Genomic DNA, 17,328 nt, shown 5'->3' with positions numbered 1-17,328 from the left:
CCCGCACGGATCAATTCTTTGTGTGATCCACAAATTGTTGTTTCAGGTCTAGATATTGTGGTGTGTATGCAAATTCATATGTTCGTAAAAGTAAGTCAGTCACATTGTTTTTTAAAACAAAAAAATGAGGATATGCAACTCTATAATTTACCTATTCTAAAAGATTTATTAGTAGTGTTTTCAGAAGGGCCAAATTAAAAGTACCCTTAAACGACGAGCATGTATGAAAAGACTGATGACTGTTGATGACGCGAAAGAGGTATGTAAGATTCGTAGCAATTGGCGTTCCATTGTCTCTGCCTACGCCCATGGGAGGCAGGCGTGGGGTTATGTATGTTTTCTTCGACACTAAATGACGGACATTCTTGGCGCCTGAAATTATTCGTAATCAATTCTGTTTTTGTTGTTCATTGCTATTAAAATATTTAGGTAAGAATCTGACATTTACATAGAACTTACTATCGATTCAATTTTAACGATAGTTATAGCGTCATTGTTAAAGCATCGTCCTCGCTCAACCGCGTCCACGAGAAGTGGGGGCAACAGTGACGTAGTAGCGCAACGGCTCGACAGTATGCGCCGAGTCCAGAGGTCAATTTTGCTCCTACGCACCGACCGCGCACACATCGTGTCTTGCCTTTTTTTATATTTTCGAATTAATTGTAATCAGTGTTCCTAAATTCATTATACTGCATATTATACAGTCCACTCTTATTATTTACTCCACCTGCTGAGTTATCGTCGCAACAGTCATCATCTCTGAATTGTACGTTACTTAATTTTTTTTAAGTATTTGCTTAGAAAATTTCTCAAAAGAACAAAAACTTCTCGAATGGAAACCACAGACCGATAAATCGAAGTGGAATGGCTTTATTTAGTTAAAATAATCTCACCTTTCCTTGAAATCCCGATATAAAACACATTGTCTAATTTATATCCGAGTTAGTTAGGTATTATTTAAAAGTTTATTTTTAGTATTTTATTATTATAAGTAGTTTATTATTATTTAAAATAATGATAATATTAAAGAGACAAGAAATATAAAGAAGAGCTAGTGGCTCCATTTATTTGCTCCCAAATGTATATCTAGGTAATTTTATTCTTATTTTAAAAGATAATAAACCTGAATCTAAACTGCAGTCAATTCCAATCCACATTCGGTATTTACTACTAAAAACTTCGGAATAGAAAATCTCAATTTACATGTAAAACGAAAGAATCTAGAAGGGCAATGAGAAATCGATAGGTTGGTTCTTTATAGGTGCCATTATTCAGACTTGAAGGTTTGCCACCTGAGCCAAGCAGCCAAGCAATCTTTTCTGCAATGCAGTATTTTGCATTCTTACATTCTTACGAAAATAAGTTACAAGTGCTATTATAGGTACTTGCTCTGAGATTGATATGATAATGGAACTGATTAGGATATCGATAACAGACTGCCTCGTTGGCCGAGTAGTCGCAATCGTGACTGCCGAGCAAGGGGTTTCGGGTTGGATTTTCGGGTCGTGCAAATGGTTTTTCTAAAATTTCTCAGTAGTAGCACGAATATTGGAATTTTGCCCAATATATGGCTATAGACTCACTCTATATTACTTAGAACATATAACACCAACGCTGAAAAGTCTTTGTACATTGTACAATGGCATTACGTGCCATAATGTGCCTACCCATTCAGGGATAAAAGGCGTGACGATACGACGACGACAACAGATAAAAATATTTTCAAATGTTTTCATAGTTTATACCATCTTTATTAACAAAACTTAAAGACATATAAAACCTTAATATTTACCAGTTTTATAATTACCACTTAATATAACAACTGTATCACATACAAACTCTTCAGCTTTATAATATTAGTATAGATACGAATTTCAAAACTTTAATCAAGATTTTACCAAACGACGACATTTAACAACTATTTTCATTACAATATAAGATAACAAAACCAAGAGTTTTATTATAAAAGCATTGTACTGTTACCAGAATAATAGAGATCCAAAAAAATAAATCACACATTTCAGGAAAATATTTATTGTAGGAAAAATATATATGAGGTAATTTGCGCTTGTCAGTATGAAAGAAATCGTGATTGGACTGCCATTTTCACGATACGATATGAGTGGGTTTAATAAATGAATGAAAAAAATGTTTATCTTATACCAAAGAATAATTCTCATTAACTTTCGTTAAATGTTAGTTATTTTTTAAGGAATTTATAAGTTAACTTTTATTGTGAAACGTAATTTACTAGATTATATTTTTCAGTTTAACTATTCGTGTTTTGAATAAGGGAAACTACATTCTTTTCCCGAATAGTTTTTATATATTGCAATAATATTATATAAAATATTTGTTCACAAACTAAAGGTACTCTAATCAATATACATGTGGTATTAAAAGCACCTTTGTACAATACAATTTTAAGTGTATAAATTAAACCTATATAATAAACTAACTTTTGCCAGGGCTTCGCCCGTGGTTCTATCATAAACTAGCCCTGTTCCAAATTTCATCTCGATCCCTTCAGCTATTTTGACATGCAAGAGTAACAAACAAGCTCTCAAATATTATCATTTATAATATCAGTTAGATGAGATTTTATACAAAACACATGTTACCCCACTAGTACCTATCCAATATTTTTAATACCTGATTGATGTTTGTCCCCAAAGCTGTGTGCCCAAACACAATTTGTGAAACTTCTGTCCATTGAAACAAAACACGTCGATCAATCATCTCTTTCCCTTGTGTTCCAAAACATTTTGTATTTTTACAAACTTTTCTATTTTCTTATGTCATGTCATGCCAATGAATTTGCCTATGCTAGAGTAAAAATATGCATCACAAAACTGAATTTTGCGTATAAATAACATTATTTTACTACAAAAGATAAACAGCAGTGTATGAAATCTGGTATCAGTACTAATCGCTGTGAATGATACGCCATATTTTTACTAGTTTTATATACCTACATAAACCAATAATAATGAGTAATAAAAAATAATCAGAACAACTGCAGAATTAATGAAAACTAAAACAGCATTCTTACGGCGCTTTTCCACCAGAGATGTCCTATGCTACGTTGCTATGGGTGTGTTTGGCTTCCACCAATCATATTCATTGGTACTGGTGGAAACGGGTTCAACTAAGACATGTTTTTTTATATGGAAAGATGCATGCTATGGATGCGTGCTATGGACGTGTGCTACGGAAGGTTTTCCTACTATTGATACATACTCGAGCTGCGCAACTTTCACCTCGCAGCTACTTTGCAGCGGCACATTTTACTCGCACCGCTACATAACTTAATATCAGTGGAAACGGTCACATAGTTTCACAGCTTAGCTATTACATCCTCGTAGTATACCTACATAGCACGCCTCAGCTGGAAAAGCACCCTCAATCAAAACAATAATAATATCAAGCTATTAAGTAGTCAAAATTTTAGCCGTCACACATTTCTTTGAAGTGATTGATACAAGGAGACCAAACTCGATTCAAACAGAATTTACTATGAGTGAAATTATTGAAAATAGGTGTTGATTTTATTTCAACTGTCAGTTCATCACTTCAGGCAGACACCAAAAGGAATAATATAACATGTCCAGTTTCTAGGGTTGGTTGACTAAAGATTTAAGGTTAGGTTATTATTCGATACGTAATAACAAACAATCTTGCTTCCTATTGCGATATTTTTGATCATTTTCTGTCGATTACATCTGGTGTTACTAAGTGTGAATCTGTTGCTAACTCTAATTTAGGTATGTCATATTAATTGTCTTAATTTTGTATGTTTTTATAATGAATTGAGTAGTGAAATTGGGTTTTTATACTGTTGTATTCAATTAAATAAATAAATGTATAGATAATGAGAAAAAATATCAAGTATTCTTTCTGCTCTATTTAAGAGAAACCATTTTAATAAAATAAGCCAAGAAACAAAATTACCTCTACTTTATTTGACTATAATCTTAAAACTGTTGCTTGACAACCCTAAACGTTGACACGTCAACCAAATAAACTTGACTTTGTCCAATGTATTGAAATAAAGCAACCTCATTCTTTACTACCCCATCTAAGACACTAAAAGTCTTTTAAGCAGTCAAACTGAAACACAGAAATGGAAAATATTCCCGCATACAAAAATTTCCATAAACAGATAAAAATCAATTTATGGCTTGCAGGGATCCCTTATGGCGATCCAAAGGTTTACTTCAGATTCTACGTCATATTCGTTCAACTTTTATTGATGATCGTCTTCGAAGTATCTTTCTTTGTCTCGAGAATTTCAGCTGAGAATTTTCTCGAGCTCACCCAATTGGCTCCTTGTATGGGAATCGGTATACTAACAGCATTAAAAACTATGGCTGTGATTCAGAAGCGGGCGAAAATTTACGACCTGACCGAATGTCTTGGGAAGCTGTACGCTAACATTCTCAATAATGAACAAAAAGTGAAACTTGTGAGAAAAGATTTGGTACTAGTCAACTTACTCATGAAGTATTATTTCATTCTAAATCTCGTATTAATCTCTGTCTACAATTTTTCAACTCCGTTCATAATTTTGTATCACTATTTTGCAAAACATGAAGTGATCTACATACTACCGTACGCAATTTTGGTGCCTTTTTCTACTGATTCCTGGCTGCCTTGGACTATTGTTTATATTCATTCTATTATGTGTGGTGAGTAGAATAGTCAGTTTGTTAAAGTTAATACATTATTAATAAATATCATAGAATATTGCGGTAAAAAATCCAGCAGTGATTTTATGGTAGTGACGTCAAGACTTTTCAAATTTATTACTTTCTTTTCCCATAGCAGTTTAATGTAATAAAAGCAATATGAAGGAGCTCTTTATTACCGTATTATCATAAAAATAATTATGTATCATTAAAGAATTCCAGTAATAGTTTTATAGTTTTAACTAATAATTTCTGGTTTCCAGGTTTCATCTGTGTGTTATTCTACACAACGATAGATGGTCTTTATTTCGTTCTGACTTCCCACGTTTGTGCCAATTTTAGCGTGATCAGTGATATGATTGAACGGTTAGATGAAACCACTGCAGATCGCTTGGCAGACATAATCAAAGACCATCAATATATTCTGAAGTAAGTGCAAATTTTATTTTTAGAATAGTAGATTTAGAAGAAATAAAATATTGAGAAGTTCCCTTTATATTAACCAACAGCAGTGTCTCATTTCTATACTTATGATCCCAACTGAAAAATATTATAATTCCATATAAATTCAATGATGTGTTAGATTGTATATGTTGCTCGTATTTTCATTACAATAAATGTAATTTCATATCAATCCGGACTATTACTAATTAAGGTACCAAAACAAGATTAGATAATCATCATAATAAGACACTATTCACATAAATATATCTTCTTTCGAAATTATCTTGTGACATGAGATAGAATTAGTTACATATACTAATTACATTCTTTGTTTCTTATTACAATCATAATAATGTAACACGAAAAAACAGAAATTGGCCTGTCAAATAGTACCGCTGAGTTCGTTCTCATATCGTAGGTAAGATAAATGACATGAACACAGAATAACTCCACAATATTCGGATTGAATTCAGTTACATTCTGTGGAAGTTTACCGTTAATTCGGTTTTGTCGGTGATTCGCTGTGATACCGAAGTTTTGATGGGTAGCCTTCGTCATTTGGTGATATTACATTCGTGTTTATGTCTTATATTTTTGGTAAATATTTATTGGTGTTTTGTTTAGATTAACTATGTTTTAAGTATGCGAGAGCCACGCTTCGGTACGGGTAGACCGGTTTGACGGAGTGGTACAACGGCCTCACAGAAAACCGACGTGAAACGACGAAAAACAACGCTTGCGTAGTGTTTCGTTGAGTTTGTGAGTGACGTTACCGGAAACCCTTAAACCCTTAAATCCAACCCCCTAAAGAACCCTTAAATTCTTAACCCCCCAAAAGGTCGGCAACGCACTTGTAACGCCTCTGGTGTTTCGGGTGTCCATGGGCGGCGGTGATTGCTTACCATCAAGTGATCCGTCTGCTCGTTTACCGGCTTATACCGTAAAAAAGTACAAATCGCCAAAAATTTACCTTATCATGATAAAGATTAATAATTTACCAAACATACAACTACATTTTTCTTGAATAATATTTTCCTATTGATTTATTTTGTGGTCATTAATACTTTTAATCAAACATATTGAAATTTAAAAAGAACTACGCCACTGGTAATTAAAACCTCGATTATTGATTACAATTCCGGGAATGTTACCGTTCATTGGTTGCAAGGGATATTCATTACATGAGATTTAAAATATGCATAAATGGTGGTGAAAGTAGACTTTATAGATTTGTGGAATAAATATTATGAATAACTAAAAATCACGGATTACTTACGTATTAGTAATGGGGAAAAGCTCTACTAGTTTCGAGTCACAGAGGGACTCTTCATCACGAGCAGCGTGCGCAGCGTTAATTTTTAGTTGTTTTAGTATGGCCATACGATAGTTATGATAAAAATATTGTGATGTTAGCGAAATGTTAAATATTTGAATAGGAATAAGAGTCATTAAGGACTGATTATGTTTCAAATATTTCAAAAGTTATCTTACAAAACAACATTGTACAGCGGCATTACGTGCCGTAATGTGCACCTCTATCTACTCCTTCCGAGGATAGAAGGCGTGACGTTGTGTGTGTGTTGTAGTACAAAACAACTTAATTTAAATAGTAATAACAAATCTGCACAATGAAGTAATTGAATTAAAATAAAAGCAAATTAAATTGTCACTTCAAACGGTTTCAGGCTCGGTGAGGACTTGGAGGATATTTTTACTGCGCCCAATCTGTTTAATGTGTTGGTCGGCTCTTTGGAGATATGCGCTCTCGGATTTAATTTAACGGTAAAGTTAATTACAATGATGGCACTTTAATGGAAGCGTGTAAACCAGTTTGTGTTGGGTAAAAAGTATGACGTATATGAGTACGTGTTTTTCGTGATGTACACTGATTGGTTTTAATTATATTGTCATGATGTGTACACATTTTGGAAATGCTATTTTGTATCCCGATATAGGTGATTGGATGTTGTATGTGAATTCTTGTTTATGTTACAAAAACAAAACAAGTTGTACCTGTTACATTATTAGTCGAGTATATCTATAAATATGCTTAAATTAGATTAGTATACAAAAAGTTGGGGTTCTTAAGTGTCTGATCAGTACCTATATACTGCCGCCACAGATGATCACTTACCTACAAACGATTTGTCTCCTATACTATGTATAGAACAATATTTACTCTGTTAACTTTTTTTTTCCACAGACTGGGAGCTGGGAACAAATTCCAGGCTGCATACTATTCCTTCTTTCTGTCCTCTTGCAAATCCTCATGATGAGTGTATTCGGAGAAAATATGATAAGAGAGGTACATCCTATTCATAGTTACTATTGATAGTAAAATAATTTCAAATGTTCAATAATCTGATGTTTTTAATTCAGAGTACAAAAATTGGTGACGCAGCATTTTTATGCAAATGGTATAAGATGGATGAGAAATCTAAGAAGACTATTTTGACCATTATGATCAGGTAAGTGGTAAACGACTGTCTCGTTGGCCGAATTGTCGCAAGCACGAGTGCCGAACAAGAGATGTCGGGTTTGATTCCAGCGTCGGGCGAAGTATTTCTCGGTCGAAACGAAGGCTGAAAATGTACCCGATACATGGCAATAGGCTCACCTCCTATTACATGGGACTAATAAATTGTGAAAAGTGGGTGTACATTGTACAGTGGCATGCGTGCCGTAGTGTGCACCTCTGCCTATCCCTACAGGATTAAAGACGTGACGCCAATTACACCAGTACATAAGTATAAAAATAATAAAAGCAAAATATTGTAACCCCTTTCTACCTCCATCGTGCAACGTTTTACGTTTTTGTTTAATCACTATTATACTTAAACATATTATATGTATGATTTGTTGCCGTTGGGTGAGATCTTCAACAGTGAATGTCTTGTAGATGGTACAACGATGAAGATTTTGATATAATCTTATGGTTCAAGGTTTTTACGTTTTAAATTTTTTACGTTTACAATCTTGAAAAGTTTAGATATGTCTGTTTTTCAGGTCTAAAAAGCCTCAGCAGTTAACCGCTTATAAATTTTCTACCATAAGTTACGCGAGTTTCACAAAGGTAAAGCATTTTTTGTTGTTTAAAGTTATTCAGTAAAGAACGAAGTTTTCCAAGTTATTTCTTGTGAAGAAGTTTTTCTAACTTCGCATAATATTTGACTACGCGAAATTATTTCTTTATTGAATTTTTTTGCTGTTGTGCAAAATGGCAACATGAAAGTTTTGGTAGGAGCTGTTTAAAATATATGCATTGACTACATAAAGAAACAAAATAATATATTTGCTCTACACGAGGACTAACTAACAAATACGTATCTCGTCCGATTTGGAGAAAATCCTAGTGTGGGGCAACGTTTAAAAAAAAAAAGATTTTTGTGAGATATGATACCTATTAGACGAGAGACTCATAACGTCACTGATTTTTAATATTATGTGTTGCTCTGTTTACTTTATCAGGAAACAAAAGTGTGATTATGTAAAAATTATGTTTTATTATCTCTTTATTTATTAACTAGCTTCTCCTAGCGATTTCGCTTCATTCCCATATGATAAAAAGTTCAGATCATGCCCTGTTTGTATACCGAATTTAATCAAAATCCATTCAGTGTTTTAGCGTCATTGACCGACAAACATCCAATGTTTATTTGGATCATTGTCGTTGAACTTTAACTTTTATAATATTAGTGTAAAAAGATTATATTATAATAACTTATATTTATTTTTACAGATAATAAGTACATCGTGAAAGTCCTGAAAAAGATAAACAATATAACGAACTATCTTGACTTGGCTCACCCGAGGTTAATCGACATGCTGAGTAATGTGAAAATCGGCTATCGTTGCAGCCGATAGTCGTGTCAGCAACGGTTTAATAACTTTTCTCAAGTAGAGACTCGACAGACCACCTTAGTGTAAAAAGTAGATACCTAGTGATGGATCAAGGGCTAATCATGATGCAGAATTTCATGTATATCCTCGAAATATGCACGTATTTACTGAGGAGGTTGTCTGTCTTATGGAGAACTAACCACCGGTAGCTTGGACCATGCTCCCGCTACTGGTTGGCTCCTATTTTTATATTTTTAAATGTTATTTTGTTTTTTATTTTTATAAGTAATGTTTAAAAATATAATTTTAGAGTGTTTTAAATAAATATATGGAAAACTTATATTTATTTTTACAGATAATAAGTACATCGTGGTCCTATTTCACAATATTACGAACTGTCTACAGTCCACCCGAAGTTAATCGTGCTGAGTAATTGAAAAGGAGTAACTGAAGCCGGTAAGACAGCAAGGTTTAAAAACTTTTCTCAAGAAGAGACGCAACAGAAAACTTTAGTATAAAAAGTAGATAACTAGAGATTTATCAAGCTAATCATCATACAAAATTTCATGAATACTTGTAAATATGACCTATTTACTAACGGATTGTATGTTAATAATATGAAAAATGTAGTGTAGATGAGTTTAGAAGATAGCTAGAGCAGACATATTATTATGTGGTTAGAAAGTATTAGTTAATGCTTTATGAATTATTATTCAAATTTTCAAATATATGCTTAAGAAAACCATGTATATTTATTTTTTTATCATTACCTAATAGTATAATCAATTGAGAACATTATATCTGTATCCGTGTTATTATGATAAAAGTTTAAGTGAGATATTAAACTTACATAATTAAATCAAAACATAGACTTTTGTTACTAGGTACGCTGCATAATATATAAGGTAAGTGGTGTTCTTTGTGAATTGGTCGGCCCAACCGGAGTGTTGCCATGGCCTGAAAGAAAAGCAATGTGAAACAACGCTTGCGTTGTCTTTCGCCGTATGAGTGAAACTCCAAAGGCTGAATATGTACAATTGTACATATTACTTACCAATCGTAAACTTTTCACCCCTTAAAATATAAAATAGAACTTATATATATACTAAAGGAAAGTGCACCATAAAGTAGTAGCAATAAATCTCACTTTATTTTTTTCGGAATATAGATAATAATACAGATATAACCAGCTAAATCCTGTATAGAGCTTGCGTGTAAGTGGTAATTCGTGTGATAACGGATAAGATAGGCTCTGATTAAAAGAAAATAATACAAGTAACATTAGTACCTACTCACTGTAATTCTTATACCCAAGTATAGATGTATTATTTCTAAACTAAGTGTACGAGAGTCTTGCTTCGGCACGAATGGGCCAGCTCAACCGGAGTAATACCACGGCCTCACAGAAAACCGACGTGCTAGCTTCAAGTCAGTCTTGACCATGAAGAATGTACAAGAGAAGATGCCATAATAGTCCACATGTGTGATTGGCAAAAAAATCGGCTCTGCCTTATGATATTATATAAGTAAAAATGTGGACAATTGGCAACGTTTTTGTAGTATGAGACCACAAAATGGAAAATACCGTGATTTGTAACGTCCCGCGTTCCTCGTTATGATATCTTCACTTTGTTTCATCTTCATGATCTTGACATACTATCCTTAACTTTAATGATGAGGTATCAAGCCGTGGTAGAGCTGACGGGTTGCAGAGTCTGCGGCTCGAAGGACAGGAATAGGAACGGGGTGGTTTTAGCCAATAAGAGTCTGATACTCCCTCTGGCCTCATTCTAGGTGAGATAAGTCATTAGATGATTTATCCAGCTCAAAAAAAGGAAACGCACTTCATCAACATGGTGATTAACAGTCTTGTCATTGTGAAAGTAGATTATAGCAAATTCTCAAAATCTTAAACACCTTTTATAATATTTGTGATATTAGCATACACTTGCGGGCGAGTCATAAGGCACAGTTATTACGGTTGTTCCAAACTTTGGCTTAAAATCATTATTTTGTTGAAACAAAGGGCAATTAACCGATATTAAGCCCACCTGTTCCTTGGTTGATGTGAAATATTACTTGCGGGATACAACAACTTTCAAAACTGGCCACACAATTATTTACAGGGATGAATTATACTTTCTTTTTTAGTGTTAATTTTGTGTTTTTGTGCTAAGTTTTTCTTGAGTTCTGTCTTTTGTATTGTCTCTTAGTTAATAGCAAGCCATTACTTTGCAAGGTAGAGTTTCTGTGTGCTATGAGCCATTTAAAAAATTCCAGGAGATAATAGTGGTGTTGCATGGGTGGCGCTGATCACTTACCATCAGGACTCTCGTTTGCTCTTTCTCTCGTTAAGTGTTTCAAGCTTGTAGGAACTTCGTGGATGGATACAGATTGCTATGAACCATGTAATCTCGAAACCATTAGGGGATGTTTACCATCAACAGCGGACGTCTTGTGACAAATATGATGATGTGATAAAGCATTGTTTGTCGTAAATCACATGACTAATGAATGTGATTGTTTAGGTACATAAGAATCGGTTAGGTATATAAGAGTAGTTTATTACAATTTATTAAAATTACTCATACATTGTAGGTACCTACCTACATACCATAAGATAAGATCATTTTTTCATTTAAGTATTAAATTTTCCTCTATCAACTATGATAATTACGATTATAGGTATAGTTGAACACCAAGAATCTACTTATTAAAACATTCTCGACATCACAGTAAGATATATCTTTGGTTTTTTGGAATAGTGGGCAACGAGTGGACGGGTCACCTGATGGTAAGCGATTAGCGCCGCCCATGGACACCCACAACACCAGAGGAGATCTTCACTGTTCCCGTGGCGTCATAAGAGCCACCGTTTGCTATATGAACATAGGTTTATTCAGCTTTAAGCCTAAGACTTTACAAACACAATACATATGCTACAACATATGTAAACCAAGAGCAAAAGTAAATAGAAACCATAAAAACTCCGAAATTATGAAGTTAGATGAGTATCAGGTCTCACAACTGTCTTGGAACATATAAATAAGAAGACACAAAAAATACAATAATACGACAATATCCATTGAATCAAAACGATAGTAAATACAAATGCGCCGCAATAATGAATGACGATAAGATTGTTGTAATCGTGTAATCATCCCCTGCAATACCAATAATCCCTTTGTTATAAAAATAATACGTCAATCGGTATAAGTAAATACCGATCAGCGTATGATGATAATTATGTATTGTACTTATTATCACAAGATTATTTCATAATATTTCGTAGGTGTCTGAATTTGGCATACATAATATTTCTTTGCTTATTCATTATCAACCCGTGTTCGAGAATACTTTAATATATATTTAATGAGATGTTAATTAAAAAATATCGATATCCGTTTTAAACAGAGATTTAAAAGATCCGTTTTCCAAGAAAAGAACCCGTTGAAATAATGATCTGGGAAGTTTTTGAACCGATTATTAAAATGTTGTCAGGTTTCATTCTTGATATTATATACCTTGCTTAAATTACCTACTCCTTTATAATCAATTTTTTTTACATTTAATGGGTTCGCTCTGGAAATTCACAAAAAATTTCAACAGACCGCAACAGTTTAAGTCTGCAATAAGAACAGATGGCGGCGGCTGGGCTAGAACTGGTAAAGAAAAGGCAGAAACATTCGCAAAACACCTGGCTAACGTATTTAAACCTAACGACAGTGAGTGTGAAGAATTTGAGAAAGAAGTAGACGACCATCTACAGCAAGACCTCCAACTCTCACTTCCACCTAGACCAGTAACAGTGCGTGAGCTTGAATGGGTCATCAAAAGCATGAAAAACAACAAAGCCCCTGGTTTCGACCTAATCACAAAAGAAGTTCTTGTACAACTTCCTAGAAAGGCTTTAGTTTTCATTACTACACTCTTCAATGGTATTCTCAGGGTACAACATTTCCCAAGTGTATGGAAGGTATCAATCATCTCCATGATACACAAGCCAGGAAAACCTCCAGATCATGTTACGTCATACAGACCGATAAGCCTTCTACCTGTCCTATCTAAAGTATTCGAGAGAATTTTATTGAATAGGATACTCCCGCTACTAGACGGAAATGAAGCCATTCCCAGACACCAATTTGGATTCCGGAAATACCACTCTACCGTCGAACAAGTCCATCGGGTTTGTGACAAAATACGGCATTCCCTCGAAGCTAAAGAATACTGCTCTGCTGTGTTTCTTGACATCCAGCAGGCGTTCGACAAGGTATGGCATAAGGGCTTACTCTCCAAAATAAAAAATTTGCTGCCACACACTTACTATAATTTGATGTCTTCCTACTTGTCAGATCGCATGTTCCAGGTACGAGAAAGTGGAGACACATCAGAAATCAATAAGATCCTAGCCGGGGTGCCCCAGGGCTCCGTACTCGCTCCAATTTTGTACACCCTGTACACTTCAGACCTCCCCCAGTCATCTCAAGTAATGAATGCTACATTTGCGGATGACACTGCACTGTTGGCAAGTAGCACGGACCCACAAACTGCCTCAAACATCCTGCAAGACAGCCTAAATAAAGTAGATGATTGGCTAAATAAATGGCGCATCAAAGCAAGTGCATCTAAATCGATCCACATAACCTTCACGCTCAAGAAAGGAAACTGTTCACCCGTGCAATTGGGAAACAACACCCTTCCCCAAAGTGACTCAGTCAAATACCTCGGAATACACCTGGACAGGAGATTGACATGGAAAAAACACATTAAAACCAAGCGTGATGAAATAAACATACGGTTCCGGAACATGTACTGGCTGATGGCACGTAACTCAAAACTCTCAGTGGACAACAAGCTCCTGATATACAAAATGATCCTCAAACCTGTGTGGATGTACGGAATACAACTATGGGGTAGCGCTTGTAACTCCAGTATAACCATCATACACAGATTGCAAAATGGCATACTGCGTACCTTGTCAAATGCTCCATGGTTCCTCACTAACTCAGAAATCCATGAAGCTCTGGATATCAAAACAGTAAAGGAAGAGATACAAAAGACTTCTATTACCTATAGAAACCGGCTCGACAACCACCCGAATGACCTAGCTGCCGAATTGAGGAACATCAACTACAGTAAACGCCTCAAACGTTACGACATCCAGAGACTAGATGTCCGATGGTAAAAGGAAAGGAGTGCCTCCCAATGGGGAGACCCCTCGCAATGTTCTAGACCACTCAACCTATTTGCTTATAGTCCTGGGACTGATTGCAGATGAAATATTAAATAAAAAAAAAAAAAAAAAAAAAATATTTAATGGATTGACGTTTGGCCGCTATGTCGCCTGATGGTAAGTGATGATGCGGCCTATGCTGGAGCACATCTGCCCATGAGCAACCTATTCACTCGGGCTCTGAAGACACCCAGGTTATACCCATCGGACGGAAACACAGACTAACAACTTACCTTATTATTGTGATCATACTTATGTTAATATCACATGGTGTAGAAAAAAATGTATTCATATTATATTGGTCGTGGTGGCAATTGAAAATACGTCTTATAAACCTAATAATAAAATTGGATAGAAAAACTTAAAATGGAAGGTTCAATAAAAAATGGACTTAAAACAAACATGTAACACGTAAGACGTCATAAACAGCCAGTTTCAAAAATCATAAAGAACAATTCATTTACACTTTCTTCCATTAATACGCTCGGTACAAAAACGTTTGTACTAAGAATTCCCAACAGGACACAATTCTCACAAAAACGAGTCGAGGTAATAAGAGGAAATAATTAAATTTCATTTGTTCCACAGTCCACTTACTAAAGTGGACTACGTGACTGCAATTGCACGAGTATTCTGGAAGAACTTGGAAAAATGTGCAATTCAAGGACAAATTAAATAATTGTTGAGTTTGTTCTAGTCACTGTTCTTATTGGGAATTCTAATTGTTTAACTTATTGGTTCGTTTAAGTTGTCTTCTGTTTGTCTGTAGTTTAACAAAATATTTAGGTACACCATTTTTATTACCTTTATTCTAACTCTTATATTGTATTTTAAGGGGGATATCAAGGCATTAATCCTGTAGCTAAACAAAGATTTACGAAGTAGGTACATCAAGTCTAAGTTATTACTGACCATTTACTAAATAGGGAACCTGAAATCAAGAGGTTTCTTCAGTTGGTATTATGACTGATGCCATCCTGAAGTAGTTTTAAAACAAAAATCCTATTTGTATAATAACTATCGCGACATAATCTACAGTAATTAAAAAACTCGCAGTGACAACATTACGCCGAGTAGTCTGAAGTCTGTCAAACTGTCCCATAGATTACACGACATCGCCGCATCCGTGCACGCTTCTCATGAGAAGAGCCCCACTCTAACTTGAAACTAATCTAGCTTCTCTCTATGGAGAGAATAACTAGATTTTACGTGAGTAAACCGGTACGTATTCGTAATTAATACTCTTGCTTGATGACGAAAATCCAATTCTAGGTTACTTAGTACCTACTAATATAGCTAAAATACCTTTTATTCGTGATTCATAACTGATATTGAATATACTGTAACAAGTTACGTCGGTAATACATTACTTTAGGTACATGTTCCAATAATATTTTGTATAAAAAGCCATTATTTTATTACAAACCAGTATTATTAATGCATTTCGCCCCAAGCTGTGTTGTAACAACCTTATTAGTTACTACATAATGGTAAAGCCTGTATATAAGGGTTATTTACTATTATTTATAGCTTTGTTGTTTGCTCATTAGTATTTTGCTTGTAAAAAGATATATAGGTACAATATTATTTCTGATACATTTAATAAATTGGGATATTATAAGATTGCTACAAAAATCTTCTCGACTCGATCGACTGTTAGAGAAATGTTTACTATGTTGACTTTGAAATATATATGGAAACTAAATGACCCGGCAAACGTTGTTTTGTCTTATAAATTATTTTGAGTAAATAGATAGTAGCCGATTACAGAATACGAATAAAATTTGGTAAAAATCGGTAAAGCCATATCGGAGGAATACGGTAACTAACATTGTGACATCGAAAGTTTATATATTAGAGATGTCCAGTTTTGCAATGAACAGCAGTTTGACTGATAACAAATCACTTCGTCATTTTACATTCTCAATAATTACGTATTATTTTGTACATTCAAAAATTCTTTATGTCACCATACAAAAGAATGTCCTGTATCATTGCACTTTGGACTTATCATAATACTGATTATCATTCCTTAGATAAAACTCATTATGTGATCCGTTATCTGATTTTTTTATACTACGATCTAAAATAAGGTACCTTTGTAAGATAATTTTGGCATTGACCTTGACAGTACACTCTTTTCTCGACTCTTCTGCCTTGGGCGAGGCGAAAGGGAGTGTCAGACTCTTACTGTCTATAAACCACCCCGTTAGACTGATGATGAAACTCCTCTGATACAAGGATATACCACAATGTCCTTGTTTAGCAAGTGGGTTGGAGATAACAGTTGAAAACGTTTAGGTTTATCAGAGTCTTTCGCTTTTGAGGTGGAAGGAGGCAATAGGTAGCTATTGCCCGTTCCTACTCCTGCTCTTCGAGTCGTAACTTCGGCAACCCGTTAAGTTCTCCACAGCTCCTTATCGGGTCGGGTCGTCAGTTCGTTCGTCCGTCCGTCCGTGACATGTGTTCCAGCCTACTATCACGATACGGCAAATATTCCATTTGTATCTTTATTAATCAATAAATAAGTCGCAAATCAAAGTTTATTATATTAGATTTTATGGCAGCTGACTAGAACACTTACTCAAGATAAGCAGTAATAATAACAAATTATAAAGGCTTTAAAGGGATTATAACCTTACCTATATCGTATTTACGTCAACTTTATCTCTGATGAGTGAAAAATAATAATTGATTATGTGTGTAACATAACAAAGAATTACACTTCACCTTTCGAATATTCCATAACGAAATCATGAAGATTAAAACAAGGATTGGTCAATAAAAATGTGCATCATAATCAATCGTCATCAAGTACCCAGGTGTTCTGTTACTATCCATGATATTTAAAGATTCGAAGTATATTAAGGCTATGTGATGACCAAAGAGTAGAATATATTTGAGTCCCAAAAGTCGCCTAATAGAATACGTTTACATTTGACTGAACTATTTATAACAACCTTCAATCTCCAGTGGAATGTCCACATGGCACGTCAAAACGGTTGAAGGGATTGAAATTAAATTTGGAACAGGGCTAGACTATAGTCTGGAATAACACTTTTAATAATAACTTTTTAATAATAACTTACATTAAAATAGAATTACCTTATACTACATAGAATC

The 17,328-nt window shown here is 34.5% G+C and overlaps 1 protein-coding gene across 1 annotated transcript; it reads left to right on the top strand.

Annotated features, from left to right (window-relative positions):
* The first annotated feature begins 4,102 nt into the window (after window positions 1-4,102).
* LOC118274193 (odorant receptor 67c-like) lies at window positions 4,103-9,594 on the top strand. Its single transcript, XM_050706134.1, has 7 exons — window positions 4,103-4,688; window positions 4,952-5,117; window positions 6,818-6,914; window positions 7,336-7,437; window positions 7,512-7,600; window positions 8,139-8,205; window positions 9,328-9,594. Exons 1-7 carry the CDS (start codon window positions 4,124-4,126, stop codon window positions 9,403-9,405), a joined length of 1,164 nt encoding a protein of 387 aa, XP_050562091.1. The 5' UTR covers window positions 4,103-4,123; the 3' UTR covers window positions 9,406-9,594.
* Window positions 9,595-17,328: the final 7,734 nt, after the last annotated feature.

The sequence above is a fragment of the Spodoptera frugiperda genome, chromosome 3 (assembly GCF_023101765.2).
Source record: "Spodoptera frugiperda isolate SF20-4 chromosome 3, AGI-APGP_CSIRO_Sfru_2.0, whole genome shotgun sequence".
In the NCBI taxonomy this organism is placed as follows: Eukaryota; Metazoa; Arthropoda; class Insecta; order Lepidoptera; family Noctuidae; genus Spodoptera; species Spodoptera frugiperda.
The sequence above is the reverse complement of the archived record's forward strand: the minus strand, read 5'-3'. Positions and strand labels throughout refer to the sequence as shown.

Bases quoted from the DNA above. Each gene is read 5' to 3' on its own strand.
- LOC118274193 (XM_050706134.1), top strand. From the start codon at position 4,124: ATGGAAAATATTCCCGCATACAAAAATTTCCATAAACAGATAAAAATC. The intron at 4,689-4,951 runs GTGAGTAGAATA...TCTGGTTTCCAG, and splicing joins TATTCATTCTATTATGTGTG to GTTTCATCTGTGTGTTATTC. The intron at 7,601-8,138 runs GTAAGTGGTAAA...TCTGTTTTTCAG, and splicing joins ATTTTGACCATTATGATCAG to GTCTAAAAAGCCTCAGCAGT.